The sequence below is a fragment of the Melopsittacus undulatus genome, chromosome 12, assembly GCF_012275295.1.
Source record: "Melopsittacus undulatus isolate bMelUnd1 chromosome 12, bMelUnd1.mat.Z, whole genome shotgun sequence".
NCBI classification, from domain to species: Eukaryota; Metazoa; Chordata; class Aves; order Psittaciformes; family Psittaculidae; genus Melopsittacus; species Melopsittacus undulatus.
The window spans coordinates 755386-775338 of record NC_047538.1 but is presented as its reverse complement, the minus strand read 5'-3'; the positions used below and the strand labels follow the sequence as shown (position 1 = coordinate 775338).

The window sequence follows — 19953 nt, the reverse complement described above, 5'->3', positions numbered from 1 at the left end:
CCTTAAAGCCCACCCAGTCCCAACCCCTGCCACGGGCAGGGACACCTTCCACTGGAGCAGCTGCTCCAAGCCCCTGTGTCCAACCTGGCCTTGAACACTGCCAGGGATGGGGCAGCCACAGCTTCTCTGGGCACCCTGTGCCAGCGCCTCAGCACCCTCACAGGGAACAGCTTCTGCCTAAGAGCTCATCTCAGTCTCCCCTGTTCTGGCAGGTTCAAGCCATTCCCCTTGGCCTGTCCCTACAGGCCCTTGTCCCAAGCCCCTCTCCAGCTTTCCTGCAACCCCTTTAGTCACTGGAGCTGCTCTCAGGTCTCCCCTTAAGGAGTCTCCTCCAGTCTGATCCAGCCCAGCTCTCTCAGCTTGGCTCCATAGGAGAAGCTTCTTCAATACTCTTTGTCCTCACAGCCTCATCCTCACAGCCCCAGCAAGCTCTGTCTGACAGCAAGGGAGAGTCAGTGAGGAGAGAAAAGGATTTAGCAAAATACAGAATTTAATAGTGCTGCCTGGAAACCTTGTCAGAATTTCCACCTTTACCGCCCAAAGCAAATGGGAACATTTAGTCTTTGCATCTTGAAATCAACTTGAAATTCGTGTGAATAACTGACATGGCTGGGTGAGGAGCGTGCCTGTTACCCAGCCTTGCTGCATCTTGTCTAAGTCTCTAATTGTCATGCAGAAAGGGACTGAGCCTTCCAGGTAACCTGGTGTTAATTTCACTGGGGGGTGGAGGGTAGGATGGAGACAGCTAATGAATGAGAAGCAGTGATTGATTCCTGTCTCAGTGTCAGGACACTGAACGGCTGTTTGTCAAGAAACAAGGAAATGTCACTGGGATTTGTAAGCGCTTGTAACTATTACATAAAGCACTTTGAGTACGAAGCACATAAGATAACTTTCCGATGTTGCTGCTCTGAGAGTGTGTTAATACAACCACTGGCTCTTCTTGACATTTCTACAAACAACTAATAAATATTCCATGGGAGCGGCTGCTCCTGCTGCCGCTGCTGTTGTGGTTTGAATGGAAATACCAGGGGAGAAAAGAGCAGCTCTGCCCTTATTTAGCAAGTGTGCAACCAAATAAGAGTCCTCAGCTAGCCCACACCAGGGCTTTGCTCCAGTGAAAACACAAAGTAGCTGAGAATCCTGCCCTTCTCCTGCTGAAGGAGAAGCTTGGATGTGTGTGAAGACCCAGAGGTTAAATGACTCACCCGAGGTCTCATATTGTGCATGTGACACTGGTGGAGATTGCAGCTCAGCTGGAGCTGTCTCTGGTGCTTTATCCCAAGGCTCGAAGGCTAAACAGAACTCCTCAAGCAGGCCAAGGCACTGGTAGGCAGGCTGATTTCAGACAGTATCAATGTGGGAGCTCCATATGTATTTGGAGACCGTCCATGTTGGGTTCTGTAAAGAAAGATGCTGTACCACTCCTCCCAAACACAGACATGCTGGTGCATAACCTGCCCTCCTGCTCCTGGGCAATGGGGGGGATCACACAGCAGATGTGGTGAGAGATGCTGCTGTGTTCCTGGGCCACATTGTCCATGCCAGGAACCTCCTTGTCCTGCTCTAGAGGTGCTGGATCCAACCACTCTAGAGAGGCTTGTGCAGAAAGCAGAGCAGGATCTCACAGCCCAGGCAGCAGCAGCCACACATGCAGTGAGTTGCAGGAGTGCTGGTTTAAACCCCTTTGACCACAACCGGCCAATAGCTGCATTTTGAGTGTTTTAAATTCTTAGCTATTTCCTCCCATGGAAAAGTCCAGCACTTCCACCTCGTCCCAGATTCTGCAGTTATTCCCTTTCTGCTTTAAATACAAGTAATAATACTCAAACCCAGCCACAGAACAACAATTACAAGTAGGAGCCAGCCACAACCACACCATCACAAATGAGCTGAGCCATGAGCAAACTGCTGCCAACAGCCCTGACCCACAAATAAACCACTGCAGATGGACCCTGACACAAGTAAACCACCGCAGATGGAGCCACCCACCACCGAAACGTTGCGAAGGAGCCCAGCCTGTGACTCATCTGAGCTGTGTTGGTGCTGTGAGGACTGCGGCAGCCTATCAAAAGCTATGATTTCATCCCAAAAGACGTTACTGTTTTTATGCCTGGTGACAGCTGGGCCTTTTTGGTAGCTGCTGACCTAGAACAAGTCTCTCAGCCTGCACTGAAGGTGGGTCATTTAAAGATCTGAAGTGCCTCATCGTTCAGTGAGTGGGCAGTGGATACCTTTATTTTCATTGTGTGTCTTTGCCAAGTCTCCATTATCCCTATTTATAGATGCCCTGGGAAACATTCCATTAAGTTTCACCTGCATTTACCCATCCAATGCCCTAGTTATGGCACAAATTAAGGGGTCTTTAATTGGTGTTTCTGTCCTGAGCCATATTCAGATGTCTGGGCTTGGCCTTGATAGGGAAGGTCTCCGCATAATTTCACAGGTCCTTTTCGCTCACCGTGGTTGTACCCAGAGTTCATGTTATCTCTAGAGCTTCCCATCAGCCAGCATGATACCATGGTCCAATATCATCCCTGAGAAACATTTGCTTCTCTTGCCTGTTTTCCTGCCCACCCCCACTCCCAGTGACTCTGTGTGTGGGGGTTTATCCTTTTCTGAGTTTGAGAAGGAAGCAGAGCAGCAATAGCTCTTCTTCCTCACTGTCTAATGACAGGGAACTAATCCAGAAGCACAGCTTTGAATTATAAAACCTTCCAGACTTTATTATTTCTATGCATCATGCTTGTTTGTAGCAAAACTCAGCAGCTCAGATAATCTGCTCCATATCAGTGCAGAGATGTGGGAACGCCACTTGTTCACAAGGTTTATGAAAGCCTGTTTGGAAGAAGAGATCTCATCCCTGTGGAGACATTTTCTCTATGATCTATGGGGAAAGGATGGAACAGAGATGCCATCTGCCTACAACCCAGGGCTGGGGTTACAAGAGACAGGTACCACTGGTACCTGTGTACCTGGTTACAAGTAGCAAGTACCACTGCCAGAGCAGGTTCCAGTCCCTGACACAGCTCTCAACACTGCCCTGGGTCTTGTGAGATTTGATGTTTCTCCACTTCCCAGAGAAGGAGTGGGAACACTTCATCCTCAGGTGAGAAAAGCTCAGTTTCCAAATGTGGTCTCCAAACCAGAATGCAGCCAAGCAGAATGCAGAAGAGTTTTGTTAAGGAGTCCCATATTAAACTGATTTCACTCTGAACACCTGAGTATTGTACTCTAGCAGCTGTAGAGTCACAGAGATTCGGAGGACCAGCTTGGAAATGGGCCCCATCCACAGTAGAAGTAGAGTCCAATCTCCCTGCTCTCCGCAGGAGGATGGGAAGATGGAGGGAGAGAGCAGAGGATAAATGTTCTTGAAATGTTAAGGAAGGGAATATAAATCTCCTTGGCTAGCACAGAGCTTGGCAGTGCTTAAAGGTGGACCTGAAAACCTGGAAGAGTGTTTCGCTTTTGGTACTGCTCCTGCTTGTTACAAGCACATGTGTGGAGCTGGCAGCAACGGAAAAGTGTGGATCTGTGGAGGCAAAAGCCATTAAGGAAGTAAGCTTGAACACAATGCGTTTGCACCACTTGAAGGTCTCTATTTTTATCACATCTTCAAGAGGGGGCATTGCATTATCCAAGTGATGTCAAATCGGAGAGGACACCATGTGCAGAGTTGTGCAGCTCTGTAATGTTGAGTCCATTCTTCCCAGGACAGTCTGGACTGTATCCCTCATCCATCCAGAGCTGTCCTGGCTTCTTTGTTTATTTGATTTCACTCCTGGCATCAAGGACATGAGCAGAAAATTGACTGTGACTTGCACAGTGAGAGATGAAGAGAAAGAAAGTATCATGAGATGGGGAAAAGTCAACAAGGTCCTGAGTGCTGCTGTGTAAATTCCATTTAATTCAGTGATGACTGAGTGTTAAATAGGTCTTCTAGAGATATCTGGAAGATTTGTTCCAAGCCCAACAAAGCACAGAAGATATGTGAAACTGCCTTCCTTTGAAGTCCTCAAGCCCTCCCTATCCTCACCAATACCACAGTTCACCCTTTGCCTCTTCGGAGTTCCTACAGGTGTTCCTGCTGTCCACTGAATCCCTTTCTTCCATTATTTGTCATTCAAATGGCCTTCTGATGCCTGTAAACACAGGAATTGGCATCTGAACAGCAGGAAATCTAGGAAATTAGCACAAGGGACTCCTCTGGGCTTGTGGCCAATAAACAGTCCAAGGAGCCACTGAAAGCATAGCAGAGTCAAGCTCTAGAAAGCAGGAAGAGTGTCACTGTGTTGGCATAAAGCAACATAAAGTCCATTCAGGATAAGTGACAGTAACACACTAGTCTGCTTTGTGTTAACCACAGGGAGCATCAAAGCCAAACTCCCCTTGATATTGATTTGGGTATGGGCAAGCCCAGATCTTAGGTCTGCTCAGGGCCCATTTAGTTGCTTCAGGAAGTGCCACAACACACAGCTCTGCTCTTTTTTCTTTCTCTTTTTAATCTTTTGTCCAGGTTCATCCTGGATTTTACAGCTCATCTGATTTTCTCATAAGCATTTTGACCACAAGACTCACTGACTGCTGTATAAGAGGCATGGGTGTGCCCTCAGGTCATGATCACAGCTGCCCATTACAGCATGTAGAAATTCTCCTTCTGGCTTTCCTATGGGCTTGGAGTGGTGCTGGCCCCATGGCCATGTCAGGCTGAGTTGCTCTCTGCTACTGTGGTTCAGCTTCAGGTGTTTGAATCCCTCAAGAGTTTGAATGATGCTTTTGGGTGAGTAGGAGGTGCCAGGGTCTGCTTTGGCCATGCAAGATCCCAGAAAATCCTCCACTGCTGGCATGAAGGGAATAAATCCCAGCGAGTGCTAGAGAAAGCAGCTGGTAATGTACTGTTCACTCACCTGTCTTTGTAGATAAGTATGCACCTAGATTGGATATGCACGCAGGCACTAGGACAGTCAAGGCTGTCTAGCTTACCAAGACACTTAAGAATCCCAACACAGGGCACCGAGCTCTTACTTCATCCTTTGGGCAGGACAGTGTATTTGCACCAAAATATGCCTGGCTCCTCTGCAGAAGCTAATGCTGGTTATGGAGCTGGGATAGCAGCAGTGAGATTTGCTGGGCTCCCAGGGCTGTGAGGCATAGCATCTCCTGCCCAGCCATAGAGCTGGTACTGACAGATCAGTCCACATCTCAGTGCCAAGAGTGAACTGTTCACTAGTATAGGTCTATGCCACATCTTTTTGGCAGCTCCAGTGATGGATTTGGAAGAGACATCACAAATACACCAGTTTGGGCATTGCCATCCCTGTCATTCACACAGGTGGAAACTGTCTGTAGCAGAGGCACAAAGCATCCCACGAAGATATTGCAGATGGGCCTCAGATACTGCCATGCTGTCTGCCCAAACTGCAGCAGCACAGCCTTCCTGGGACATGAGCCATCCAACAAGCAACCTCCCCCGCTTCTGCCCATGGTTACTGTTCCATCCTCATCAACCATCTAGTCCAGAGCAAGGCTGGCACTAAGTCATGGCCCTGCTGGTGTCCTTCACTCCTGGCTTGGAGAGCGTGCCTCCCTCTTCCACCTGTGGTTATTCTGTGAAGCTGAGCACCAGTGCTACAAACCTCAAGGGTGGCCAGGGCTACCTGGAGCCCCTCAGCCTTGATTTGCACACACAGTTCTCCAGCACACATTCCGAGGACCTTGGGACCATGGTACTACTCTTGCTTTTCTCTAGCTTCCATTAGATGCCACCTGCATGTGACAGGATGGGCTTGCATGCACAGACCTCAGTATCTCAATAATCTTCCTGAAGAGAAGAAAGTCTACAGGCCAGGAGCTGCGTGTTTGGGGAAATGCCCCCTATTTCATAAATACAAAGCCTGAAGTGCTGCTCTGATCTGGAGTTACCTTCTGCTTCATTAATCACAGAGCTGAGTCTAGTTATCTGTGCGTATCAGATGAAAAATGGCCCTGCCCGACTTGTTGGGATTGCTCATTAACGTCCTTCTACCTGCAACCTGGAGCCCTCAGTTCCAAGAGGCTGGGCTATTATCTCCTGCTATTCTGAGCATTCTGAAATATGAATAATGTTGGGTGAATGTATGCGACAGGTCGAAGGGGAACAGCAGCATTAGCAGAGCATGTTTCAAGCAAGGAAACCCTTTGCTGGCACCAGTTAAAGGTTGCATAACCACATTGAGTATGTCTTATTTATTACTGTTGTGCTAAATGTTCAACCTGCACTTGGATCACAGATTACTTGGCATCCTGTGACTGTTCCAGCTCTGTGGCCGGTTAGCAAACTTCACCTTTTGCAGATGACAACCATTTTTGAAAAAGAAATCTTTATTTTATATTTTTTTTTGTATACTTGTACACAAGTAAAATAAAATGCATATCTATATATACTGCAATCTTGTGGAGGAAAAGGCAGCATTCTTTAACAAATGCTGCCCGTAAACATGGCGTGATGGAATGAATACAGAAAAACTGCAATATTCATAAACATAGGATTAAAACAGCATCAAATTCATTACCTCTGCAAATGGGAACCTGCAGTATTGTTCAGTGAGATGTCAAGTTACAAACAGATTTGAGACATTCTTTTCAGAGCATTTCTTACACTTTTTTTTTTTCTCCTGTAAATAAACCGTATTTCTTTACCATCTGCTGTAGCAAAAGCTGCTTTTGGGCAAGTGCAGTTCCAAAGACCAAAGGTATAATTCACAGGTTTCAGGACAAATAAATTATGTACATCTTGGTGTTTGTCTTTGTTTTTGATTTGTGGTTTTTGTTATAAAGGCATCCAGTTAAGTTTTGTGTAACAAAGCTCTCTCAGGGTGGATGGTAGTTCTGCTTTTGTCTGCACATTTACGGAGGTCAGCAAAAGTCTAGTATTAAAGTGTCATCAACCCAGGAAAAGAGTTTTAGCAGAATAACAGTAAGCTCCACACCAAGGGGGGGATCAAAAGGCTTAGGCTGAGCTGTAACGTGGAGCTGTTTCCTGGCTGGGTGAGGCGGCACTGGGCCTTTGATCTGTTCTTTTTAGAGCAGCCCTGCCTCTTTTTGGTTGGGACTGTGGAAGGTTCAATAGGCTCTGGAAATTCTGGTCTCAACTTGGTCAATGGAGGGTCTACAATGCTGGGGAAGGTCCCAAAGGGGGAATCATTTATCTGCTTGTTGCTGCCATTTTTGGAACGGTCCGTCTCAACGTACTTGGTTTTGGACATGTTCTCCTTATCCTTGAGAGGGTTGTTGGAGGATGGCCGGCTGCTGTGGGAAGAAGGACCTGACTTGCCTTTAGCTTCATAAATAAAAGACTTATCTGTTTCTGGATGGCAGCACTTGGAGGAGCCGTCATGGGAGCCGAGAGGGGGGATCCCAGTTGGCAGTTTACCAGATCTGGTCTTAGTGCTAAAAACACTTGTTCGTATCTGGTTGTAGGAGTCAACGACGCATCCTTCCAGGTCAGCGCTCTGCAGCCTCTTGAGATCTCTCCCTGCCAAGCGGGGGGGAAAGTGGCACTCGAGCTCTGAAGATGATCCTTTAAACTGCTTAAACCAATTCCAGAGTGAGCGAGCCTGGCAGTCACAGATCCACTGGTTGCCATTCAAGCGCAGGTACTGAAGGGACACCAGGGGAGCCATGGTTTCCCCCGTCAGCACGGTCAGGTTGTTGTTGAATAGATACAAGGTCATCACTTTCCCAAGGTCATGAAAAGACCGGTGATGAACCAGGCTGACCCTGTTCTGGTGCAGCAGCAGCCGGTCAAGGTTGATTAGCCCTCGAAAGACGTTCTCTGACAAGCTCTTGATTTTGTTACCATGCAAAAACAGGTAGGTGAGGTTTGCAAGATCAATGAAAGTGTCATCCAGCAGATTCTGAAGTTTATTATCCTGAAGGTAGAGATATTGCAAGGAGAACAACCCTCTAAAAAGCCCTGTGGAGAGCTCCAGGAGCCCACAGCGATCCAGGTGTAAGGTGTGGAGGTGAACAAGACCCCGGAAAGTGACAGGGTTGATAGATTTCAGGTTCGTGTTGTCACTGAGATCCAACTCCTCCAGTTTGCTGAGCCCATAGAAGGCTCCAGGCTCAATTAGGCTGATGTTGTTGGAGTGGATCCAGAGAATTGTCATGTTGCGGCAGGAGGTGAAGCTGGTGGACCTCACAAGGGTTATCTTGTTGTTGTGCAAGAAGATGCGCTGGCTCTGGATGGGTATCTCCGTGGGGATTGCTGTCAGTCCTTGCTGCTGACAACTTATTGTAATCTTCGGTTCACTGTAGCACACACACGCCCCGGGGCAAGACTCCACTTCTGACTGGATGTTCAAGCAAAGCACCAAAATCAGCAGTTTGCTTCCTAAAGGATAACAAAAATAGTATGCAAATTAAGCAGGGTTATGGGAGAACGCTTTTCTTTGCAGCTAATAGATGAGCCTGAAAATCACCCTTCTAAGTGCATTGCCACTAACCACAAACAACATATGCCAGGGGAGCCAAACAAAATGCAGAATTAAAAGTGCTCTATCACTCAACACGAGATAAAATCGATACACACTTGTAGTGACAAAGTCTGAGTACTTCCTCAGCCTTTCACTCTTTCACTCAGGCCTCTGACTTTGGTGGAGAAAGAGAGCCACCATCATTATGTATTTGCATCATAGGTCCTGGATGCACATCTAACATATGGCCTATTCCAAAGAGCTTACCTCTGAGCAAAGGAGCTGTCTTCAAGGGGGATGTTTGTCTCTGCCACAGGCACATTTCAAACAGTTCAGCTTATGGGAAAACATCTGCCCAGCTGTGGCTGATGCCTGCAGCCACAGGGTTGTACTAAGCAACTCTGCATTCCATTCCAGCAGTGCCACCATCTCCTTCCTTTTCCAGATCATTAACAACTCTCCAAACCAAGCAAGTGCCTCCAGATTGCACCCAAAATGTGAGACGGAAATGTGTCTTTTGCAGCTTTCTGGGAACAATTCAGGACTGATCTAGTCATCCTGCAAGGAATAACTGTGAAAGGTTCCCCGAATAATTTACAGGTCAACCTGCCTGTAGAGGTCTCAGGTACAAGAGCATCCTTTCCTTCTCTTGGTCAAACCTTTATGCCACATATTCTTCCTTCTGTTCCTCTCTCCTCTTTTCAATCCTTTCAATCTGTGCAGCCACTGAGGAAGAGGAGAAAACAACATGTTTTTCCACAGAGGGCAGTGCTATTGTTGGAGGAAATCATGTGCAACATTTGATTCAGGGATTCCTCAAAGATTGCAAGGCACAAGTAGATTCCATGTGCCCCAAGCCTGCAGGCAGCCCACTGAGGTCAAAGAGCCCTGGAGAGGAACATTTTCCATGGTGATGATCACCTGCTTCCCCAGGAGCAGGGCTGCACAGGAATCACAAGGAAGCATTTTGATTCACCACATTCACCAGCCCCATCCACGATGCTGTGAAAGGGCCTGGAAAAGGGACAGAGATGGGCAGAGGCTGTGCACCAGCATCTTCTGAAAGGGGACCTGGAGGGAACATCCAGCTGAGACACCTGCACAGAGACCTGTTGTTTTCTACCCATGGAGGGGAAGGCAGGAAGAAAAGCAGCTTCAGCAGTGCTTTACCAGCAATTAGCAGCAAGTAATTAGATTGCTTCCTCTAAACCACAGACAGGAGCTAAAATGAATGGGCGGCAACAGTAGCAGCAGGAGGCTCAATTTGTGAAATACCACATGTGAGCAGGAACACATGTGTCTCCTTCCCATCTCATCACAGTATCTCTGGCAAAAAGAGCACATTTCTCCAGCCCAGGAACCACAGCAAGTTCCCGTCTTCACTCTTGTGGGAGGTTGTTTTCTTCCTGGAAAGACTGAGAACACTTTTCAGGCTTGTTGACACCTTGTTACACCTTCAAGTAAAAGAGTGGAGTTCAAAAAGGCAGGCGGAAAAGGACAATGATGCAGAATGGGATAAACTGGGGAGACTGGAGAGAGCCTGATTGCATTGAGCCATGTGTACACTGTGCAGCACACGGGGCCGGATCCTGGAGACAAGAAGCTGCATCTCATGGAAAAGCCTAAAAGGCAACTGCATTGCTAATGAAACCACATCATCTCTGCACTGAAGTAGCAACTTCAAACCCCAGTGATAACGGATTAAATAATACGTAAATCTCACCAAACTTTTTACTGAAGCAAAAACAAAAGGTATTGGAGAACCCAAGGATGGAAAGTCACTTTTCTGCAATGTGGGATCCCAGGTCTGAGCTTCATTCTAGTCAAAATAATTCACTCTGTGCAGCTAATAAATCTGTGGTGATCCAACAGTCCAATGTAAGTAGGAGACTTCTATATATCATAGTCCACATGGGAAAAAAAATAACAGCTCAGCACACAGAGATAATTTGAGCCTGATATTATTAGCTGCTGAGCAACCCTGGAAGGCAGTGTGTTGAGTGCAGTATTATGACACATTCTGGCTGGCATGTCATGTTTTGACATATCACGTCCAATTGTATGGAGCAAAGTAACATGAGAAAACTGAAATTCCCTGCTGGAGACATGTCACACCAAGAGGAGCCTCCTGGGATATCAAAACAATGCTGGCAACCCTCTGTCCTGCACGATTCCTCTCCAGCTGATAATGAAAACCTGTACCCAGAGAAATAGGACTTCCTGCAGCCTCTTTCTCCAGCATCATGATTCAGGTGATGGGGACCAGGGTGGCACCAGAGCGATGGGATTCACCTCACTATGAAACAGCACCTGCTTCAGCAGAACAGCACCCGGAAGCAGTGACCACTGCAAGCTCCATGGCTTTTCCCAGCTGATCACAGAATCCCAGAATCCCAAGGGTTGGAAGGGACCTCGAAAGATCATCTAGCCCAACCCCCCTGCAAGAGCAGGGTAACCTAGAGTATATCACACATCCTCCCTGCCCTGGCCATTACACAGAAGCTACCTCCTCCAGCCCAGATACATCCTATATGCCTTATAACTATGTGACACACTTGCAGTGGAGTAAATGCGAAGAACCATTCCTGTGCGAGAGGAATCATGATGACGACACTTATGTTCCAGGATCAGCCAGGGGAGGCAAGTGCATAATAATTATGTATATACACGGGGAGAGAAAGAGAGAGCACAAAGCAGTTGGCAGAGAAGAAGCCATGCATATAGATACTACCTTGCTCTGTGCCACCCCCTCCTGACAGCCATGCCCCTGCATCCTCTGCATCACTTCATTGCTGTGTTCCAGCCAGGCACCACCAGCCCTTTCCTATGGACAGAGCAAGGTCCTGTAGCAGCTCCTGAATATGTGCAGGGCTCAAGGCATGCTACAGCACCTCCCCAGAACAGAGGGGCAGAAGAAAAGGGGTAAATCCTGCTCCACTTTGAGCCACAGATTTTCTGCTGCTGCTGTCTCTGAGGCTGCTGGGAGCTGTGAGTCAATGACACTGATAGCCAGCTGCCAGCCGAGCAGTACAGGGAAATTAATTACAGGTAGGGCTGGCCTGTGTGCTTTAATTAGGGACCTGGTGTTCACGAGTTGCTCAGATTAGCTCCCTCCACCAGAGACAGTTACTGTCAATCATCCCGGAAAGCCTCTTTCCAGTTAGTTTCCTGCTGTGCAGCTCAAGCATGTTCTGACTGATCCATAACAAGGCTCAGCACCCAGCAGTCATCAGAGGGCTCTCAGCTGGCTCAGGACCTCAATCACAAGCAGGAATGGGTGCAGTCCACAGACAGCCTTGGGAAGACAAGGTGACCCTTTCTTCCCAAGCCAGGTGAAAAGTGATCACTTTAGGACAGGGATAAGCAGAAGCCAGGGGCCTGGGACAGAAAGGTTGCTAACACCTGGCATCAAGCCATGTTAACACAGACACGGTTTTAGGATGGTTTGCAGCACAGCAGAGCTTATTCCTGTCTGCCTGGAGTATACAGCCATGTTTTCACCTTCTCTCATCCTACACCAAGCCCTGCAAGGTTGAGACAGGTCAATGGTATCACTGCCCTGTGCTCCTGGACCTGGAGCTCATCAGTTGGAAACAGGCACCTGTTTTGGGGCCCAGTGACATAGAATCATAGAATTGTTTGGGCTCCTCCAGTCCCAGGCCCCTGCCACGGGCAGGGACACCTTCCACTGGAGCAGCTGCTCCAAGCCCCTGTGTCCAACCTGGCCTTGAACACTGCCAGGGATGGGGCAGCCACAGCTTCTCTGGGCACCCTGTGCCAGCGCCTCAGCACCCTCACAGGGAACAGCTTCTGCCTAAGAGCTCATCTCAGTCTCTCCTGTGGCAGGTTAAAGCCATTCCAGCCAGATGCCACAAAGCAAAGCACAGACCCAAGCCCCCTTATGCTGCAGCATGGTGTGGAGCATCACTTCACTGAGCCTCCTGCTCTAGCACAAAGCTGGGGCTATAACACAATGGAAGGAGCTGGAGCACTGATCTGGTGACCATATTGCACGTATGTGTACAACCAGACACCCCAACACCCATGAACTGGGCACCCAGGTACAAAACCAGGCACTCCATCTTCTTCCATTGTCCTCCTCACCTCCCCTTGTTCCTCCCGTTTTCTGATGACCTCTTCCTTTTCATTCTCATTTCCTCATTTACAACCACCACATCACAGGGCTCATCCAGCTGAGGTGAAGGCAGCACCCAGGCAAGCCAGTCCGTTCCCAGAGGGGCTGGGGCACACCCTGGCTGTGCCCAGAGCCTTTACAATGTCCTGTACACCATGCAGCAGCTAGTTTCCCTTGGCAAAAAGCAGAGGAGAAGGATGAAGCCCTTAAGAGGGTGATCAGGTAAAGATCACACAAAGATAGCTTAAAACTGTCCAGAAATAGCATGAATGTCATGGGCTCCTTCTCCTCTTGGGAAGCACCAAGTATCCATGATGCTGAGGGCTCCTAGCATCAGGGTGCTGCCCTGGATGGAGAGGTCAAAGCCCTGGTCAGAGGGCAGATGACAAGAATCCAGAGGACTTGTGCAGAAAGAGCCAAGCTCCTCCACAGTCTGGTTGGCAGAATCAAATGACATCTGTTTTCCTGGAGTCCTGGTTCATCCCTGCCTGTGGGCTCCTTCCCTTTCCAGGAAAAACGCTCCCTGTAAGTACATGCTAACCCTTCTCCCAGTGGGGAGCTGCAGCATCCTTCCATCAGCCTGCCAGATAGATCCACCTGGAGCTCTGCATACACAGTGTTCTCTACCACCACTGCCAGATGACTGATGCCAGACCCTCCACTGCCTGCAGGACCCGATCTCAGTGCCCATCCCTGAGAAAAAGGGTCTTGGCGTGACACCCATTTCCTCCTTTCCCAGACAAGAAGCCATCCCACCCCTTCCAGAACTTGATTAAACCTTAACTGCATAGTTCCAGTCAAAAGCAAAAGATGAAAGAAAACCCCATACCTGGAACCTTCAGTCCCTCCAAAACTTTGGCTTTGAGTTTAGCATTTATTCCTCCTGAGCTTTCTTAAAAGCCAGAAACCTCCTTCAGTCAAACTGCCGCACTTCCCCTTTGCCATCTCAGAAGTGTTATGACTCATGGAACTGGGAAGCAATTAAAGTGGGTCCATTATCTGTCTTTCCGCTGGTCCCCTGTGTGATCACATTGTCAAACATGGCAATTAGAAAGAAAAGACTCTGGGGGCCTCTAATAGATGCTTTGCAAACTTTGTAAGAGGCCAAAACAAAATGCAATTTTCAGCAGTTTGCAGAGCCGTGGCCTTTCTCTGCTGCTCTGCACTTGTCTCGATTGATTTGGAGATATTATAATGTGCCTTTCCTACAGTGGAGGGTCAATAATAATTTGAATTCTCTCCTGGTTGGACATAAAGAGAGCACTTTACAATACAAGGCATTTTGCTGATGCACACAGCATTCTGCCTTTGTTTATAGTACAGAGACACTCGAGCTGCTTAATTCCCTGCTCTGAATGGGTATTGTTTGAAATTCAGCACATGGCTTCGGAAGACACTCTGCAAAGCAGCTTCAGTGTCTGTTGCTTTATGCTGTGACCAAAGGTGGGTCTGTGTGTGTGAGCTTGTGAGTGCCAAAAGTAGCACTTCTATGCATTTCAAGTTGAAGAAGAATTGAGAGGTGAAAGAGAAAGGAAAATTGGTTTGGATTAATATCATCCCAGGGTAGAGTTTCTCTCCCTTCTGCTGCCTCCTCCCTCCTTCTGTGGCAGAGAGGAAGGATGGGTTGTGATGGTGCAGCTGGAGTGGCTTTAAGGGTGAGGAGGAGAGGAGTGATGCTCTGTCAGAAGCAACCACTGTTACAGCTCTGGGGAACTGAGGACGCAGAGCAGATATGAACAGAGAAGGTCCCAGCTGAGGAGAACACTCTGAGATGTCACTGCAGCAAGGGACTGCAGATCCATGTCTGTTCTTGGGCAAGCTCTAGGCTCAGGTGACTGGGTCAGCAGCTCATGTGCTGGAGCTCTGAGTCCCAGCTCACACCAGAACACCTCCACCTTGTTCCAGTGTCAAACCCCAGCTGCCTAAAAACAGGTGGCTAATTCCATTTCAGGGTCTGAGGTGTCAATAGGAGTGCTGGCAGAGCTGACATAGCTCCTCCAGCAGACCTGTACTCCTCTGGCAGCTGTAGTTTGTTCTGATATAAATCACAGACTGGTTGGGTTGGCCTTTTCTACAGGAATAATCCATGTTTTTCCTTTAAGATTGTAAGCTTTTCCTTTTAAAAGGTCAGAAGCCTTTCCCTTCCAGCTATGCAATAGATAGTTGGAAACAGGACAGATGGAAAACATGCAGATTTAGTACATCTCACATGAGAACAGCTGAAAATTCTGCCTCTGCTGATAAAATTGCCAGAGTTTTAGTCCCACTAGGTGAGGTAGCAGAGCACAGAGCTGGCAAGAGCACTCACTGAAGAATAGCCTAGGATATCCATGAGGTTTTCCTATGCCTATCCATAAGAAACAGTGATAACTAGGTCAGCTTTTATTGCCTAATAACCTCATATCAAAGATTCAAGCAAAGTTTGTTTCTCTTTTTATGTAAACCATTTTAAGGAGCATCTTTACCCTGTGTTGATAGGTAGGGATTACCAAGACCTCGTTTCTGTGAGCTACTGCTGCAGCTTGGCTGCTGGATCAGGAAGATGTCACTGCTTACAACCAGCTTACATTTTAAGACTTGGGCACAATTGTGAACTATGGTAATATTTCTGCTTGAAAGAAAGTGGATATTTGGGCACATGATTTGTTGCAGAGAGGGATTTCACGGTAAAATTCATAACCACAGACTAGATGGCAGATGCAATTCAGCATTTATAAATACAAAGTAATGTACACTGGCAAACAGCCCAGAGCCTTACCTAAACAAATAACATGAGCTATTGCCACTCAGCAAAGTGATCCTGGGGACTTTGTGAAGGGCTCTCTGAAAAGCTCAGCCTGATGCTGAATGATAGCAGGCACAGTGCAGGAGCTGCAAGGGACAGAGCAGGACATCTGAACTTCTCTGCATGAGTCCATGCTGCAGTTGCATCCTAAGTATCATCCTCCCACTTCTACCATGAAGAGGATCTGGAAAAGATGCTGAGAAGTACAGTAGAATTGTCTAGAGCAGCTTCCATATAACGACCTAGGGCTTGGAGAAAACCTGCTAGAGTGGAAAGAAGGCTTCATAGTCTGTCGTAGAGACAGGGACATTCTGCTGTAGGCAGGTCCTGCGTCACTGTTTGCCTGGGGAGTGGGGACTATGCCAGGGCAATGTTCACACCACTTACTTCTGCCTTTCCTTCAGCATCTGCTTCTGATCCGTGCTGGACCCTTGTCTGACTCCCTGCAGCTTTTCCACATTCCTCTGTTATAACAAGGGCTTTTCTTTTCCTCATTCCCTGGCCTCACAGGACATTACTAGGCTATAATAATTCATATTAGTGTTATTGTTATACAGGGACCTAATGACTCCACTATTTAAATCCCCTGATATTTTCTCCTATGAAGGTTTCTTGTGACCTTTTCTTTGAGATGGCTTCACACCTGCATAGCTTGCAGCAAGCCTTTGAAATTCAGCAGGAGGAAAACCCTTTGGCTTCAGAAGAGAGAGGGGCTTTTTATTATTAAATTCATATTCAAATAGGCTGAAATATAAACCGTTAACTATCACCTTTTCCTTTCTCTCCCTGATGTTGCTGAGGAAAAAGCTGGCAAAGCACCAGCAATATAACCCTGCCCAAACGTTGTTAGGCTAAATCAATGCTGCTGCCAAAATGCTGGGAGTGCTGGAGAGCCACTGGCAGGGATGGGCCTGGGAGCTATTTTGGCACGTGCCCGTGAATGGCTGGAGCTGCCCTGCTTCAGGTTTGTGCTGCACTCAGCTCACGTAATGAGACGTGTAGCTCAGCCTGAAGCACTGCTGAAGAAGCAGCATTCAAAGCCCTCTGGAGGTTTGTGAGGGTGGATTCTAAGAGTTGCACATGACATAACTCGCTTTTACCTTCTTCTCTTAAAAATATCCTCACAATGTTAAGTCCAAAAATCACATTAAGGGAGCATGATTTAAGTGGAAATGATGAATGCCCAGAAGTTCGGAAATGTCACATGTATTACCTCCATTCCCTGCCTGGATGCATTATGGAAATGACCTTTCATTTCTGACCACATACAATATTTTTTCTGCTGAAATCCTGTGTCATTCATGGTAGAGGCTGGATACACCAAAGACCAGGGGCTATTTGCCAATGTACTGCCACAGGGATTGAAGAGCATCACAGTCCCAAATTGGGTTAATGGAACTGGATGTAGTACCAGAGCATGCAGCCATACTTACAGAAGTTAGGAGTTAGGTTCAGATGCCTAAATATTCTGTATGCTGGGTGGCATTCAGAGGATCATGAGCAGCAGGTCAGGGAGGGGTTTCTCCCCCTCTACTATGCTTTGGGGAGATGCCCCTGCAGTTCTCAGATCTCATGCAGAAGTTCTTCCCTGTGAGGGTGCTGAGGCGCTGGCACAGGGTGCCCAGAGAAGCTGTGGCTGCCCCATCCCTGGCAGTGCTCAAGGCCAGGTTGGACACAGGGGCTTGGAGCAGCTGCTCCAGTGGAAGGGGTCCCTGCCTGTGACAGGAGTTGGGACTGGATGGCCTTTAAGGTCCCTTCAACCCAAAGCATTCCATGACTCTATGATCATCTGTGATACTGCCACCATTCAATCCTCATACTGTGAAGAATGAGGTGGGAAGATACACACTGTGAATCACAACTAGCTCCTACAGAAGTTAGTATTATCTGTGCCATGTCTTTAAAACATCAGGGACAAATAGGTCTCCAGAGGAAGTAAACTTTGGTTCCTGAGATGCCTTAGATCTCCTGTGGAGCCCAAAGGAATGCTTTGAAGCACCATTACTAAGAACAGAGTTTCCTGCATATCCAGCCCTGGCACTGGTGACAGCACTGAGTACAAGTGACTCATAGAGAGGAGAGGTAAAGCTCCAGATGGCATTTACACCTGCTACCCCAGCCATCTGGGACTGCACCCCACCTCGCAGCTGCAGTCCCACCAACACATCGTCAGCATTGCAAGTGTCCCATTGCACCAGGCAGTGTTCTGCTCGGTTTCCCTCTACAATGGCACTTGTCTCAGTTTTGCTTACAGACCCAGCACCTGCAGAAGATGTGGAGTGGAGGGGTGAAGCCCAGGAAAGAGCCTGGGAGGAAAAGCTGGTCCAGTTGTTTCCCATGACCTCACTCTGGTTGTCTGCATGGATGCAGACAACCCCTGCAGCTGAAGGAACAGCTCAGGAGCTAACGCCCCAGCAACACAAGCAGGATGGGGAGAGCGAGGGCATTTTAATTTCAACTTTAGACACAAGCTCTTTTTCAAAGAGCAGCCAGAAGTGATGACATGAGAGCAGATACAGATCACTGAAGATCCTATTCCTCTACCCTACTCACCACATGATGCTCTCCTTTCTAAGCCCGGATGACCAGAGCTCTCTAACCACCCCTTTATGTTGTCACCCTGAGCAGTGGAGTAGCAGAAAAGTAAGGTCTCTACCATGAAGCTGCCTTACATCAAGCTCTGTGGTGCTGACACAGGGCACTTTTCAGTGCTCTCCTGGACTCCTGACCCTTCCATGCAGGCAGTGGGACAGCCCAGCCTACGATCCCCTCTGCCTCCTTTCCCCTGTCTCTCCTGGCACTCCTCCCAGCAGTCTGGCATGCATCCCCACAACGTTCCCGTGGCTCATCCTTTCATTCCCTGATAAAAGCTGGGACTGATCTTTAATAAGTGTGCAAATTCAACTGCCTCTGTCTCTATCGAGTGCCGGCTTTGTCTCCATTGCAGTTTCGGCATTAGACATGCTTGCCTGCCCTTCTGCAGCAATCTCATCCGCTCTCAGCAGATAAGACACAAACATCCACGACTCTATAAACATGTTTTTCTGAGCTGTGCAGCCTCTGTAAAGCTAAACCAGGATACAATAGGACACTGGTGATACACTCTGCTGTTTGCATGGAAGTCAGGAAGCGAGCAATGGGGAAAAGATCCCAGCCTGCAGCTGAGGCAAAGCTTGAGCCTCAGTGAAGGCAGCAGCCCCTCGTGCCTGGCTGAGCTGCCCACGTCTCTTGCAATACCCACCCTGAGTTCAAACATCCCATAGTTCACCACCAAGGATTTGCACCAGATCTCCATGCCAAAAGCCCTTGGTTCAGCTCCCAGCCTTTGGGTCTCATTACAGCCAGAGCATGCCTTCCTGCTTTTTAATCAAGGTAGATGAAAACTCCCTATTTAGACTCTGCCTTCCCCTCTTTATTCAGAGATCGTGTTCATCCATTTCACTACTACAGGGCATTAAATGTTCATAATCACCTGTTATCCAGTATGGCCCTTAAATCAATTTTAGAGCTGCTGCCCTCGAGCCGGCAGTCTCCCAGCCTGACGAGTGGCCTACATTCCACGCTCGGAGATGGATGAGAGAGCATTTAGCTGTATTAAAATTCATGTTGTTTCAATGTTACCAGTCTACCAAGCAATTGCCATTGCTCTGCATTAGGGGCTTGCCTTCATCATTATTTATCATGGCCAAATTTGAGCTGGCTGTGAAATTTACGGGCAACTAATTTATAGATGTTTTCCGGATCATTTATGAAACTTGTGAAATACACTGGGGTGAAAACTGAATCCTGCACAGCCTCCATGCTCGCAGCTTTCTCAGCAGTGATTCTCCAACAGCAGTCACACTCTGAGAGCTTTTAGCTGCCTGTTTCTTAATCCATTTAATAGCTCTCCATTGATTCTATAGACAGTATATTTTCAACCAAGTAGATCAAGTGCCCAAAGTAAGTCTAAATATATTACGAAAATCCAGATACATGAGCAGAAACTGTTGGGATTTTGGTCCACATCCAATACACAGAGATGTTAGTCCATGCCTGGGGCTTGTTGGCATTGTGGCAATATGATTAATAAATAATAGTGACAGCAATATCTTTAAAAACACTATCAGAAAAAATTGAGAACTCAACAGGGTTCAAGAATACTTTCTGGGAAATCTACCAGTTGAAATTAATGGTATTTCTATGCCTTTGATCTGTAGCTTTGTTAACATTTCCTTTTTCTCCTGCAGCACTGAGATTGACCCGAGCAGCCTCTTCTCACCTCCTGGGCTTTCCCACATGCTGATTTAAAGCAGTGATGGGCACTGGCTTTCCCTGCCTCTGGGACTCCCCTGGTTTTCAGATGTTGAAAACCAATTGGGACCTTGTCATCTAATTCTGACAGCATTCCCATGCATGCTTCTTATGAAGCGGCTTGCACATCCACCTACGGCTGGATTATCGTCACTCTCCATAAACCACTCCTGATGGATGGGGTCTCACCTCAGCTGGGCATCCCTCTCTGGAGATGCTACTTCACAGCCTCCACAGGCAAGTTGCTTAAGGATCATTCCAGAGAAAACCAAAGATTCTCTTAG

General features: G+C 47.7%; 1 protein-coding gene across 1 annotated transcript in view; it reads right to left on the bottom strand.

Annotated features, from left to right (window-relative positions):
• Positions 1–6342: 6342 nt before the first annotated feature.
• RTN4R (reticulon 4 receptor) overlaps positions 6343–19953 on the bottom strand; it is a 73431-nt gene continuing 59820 nt past the window's right edge. The window contains exon 2 of the mRNA XM_031043440.2: positions 6343–8374. Coding sequence (XP_030899300.1) covers positions 6942–8374 — 1433 coding nt within the window. The 3' untranslated portion in view covers positions 6343–6941. The remainder of the gene's footprint in view (positions 8375–19953) is intronic.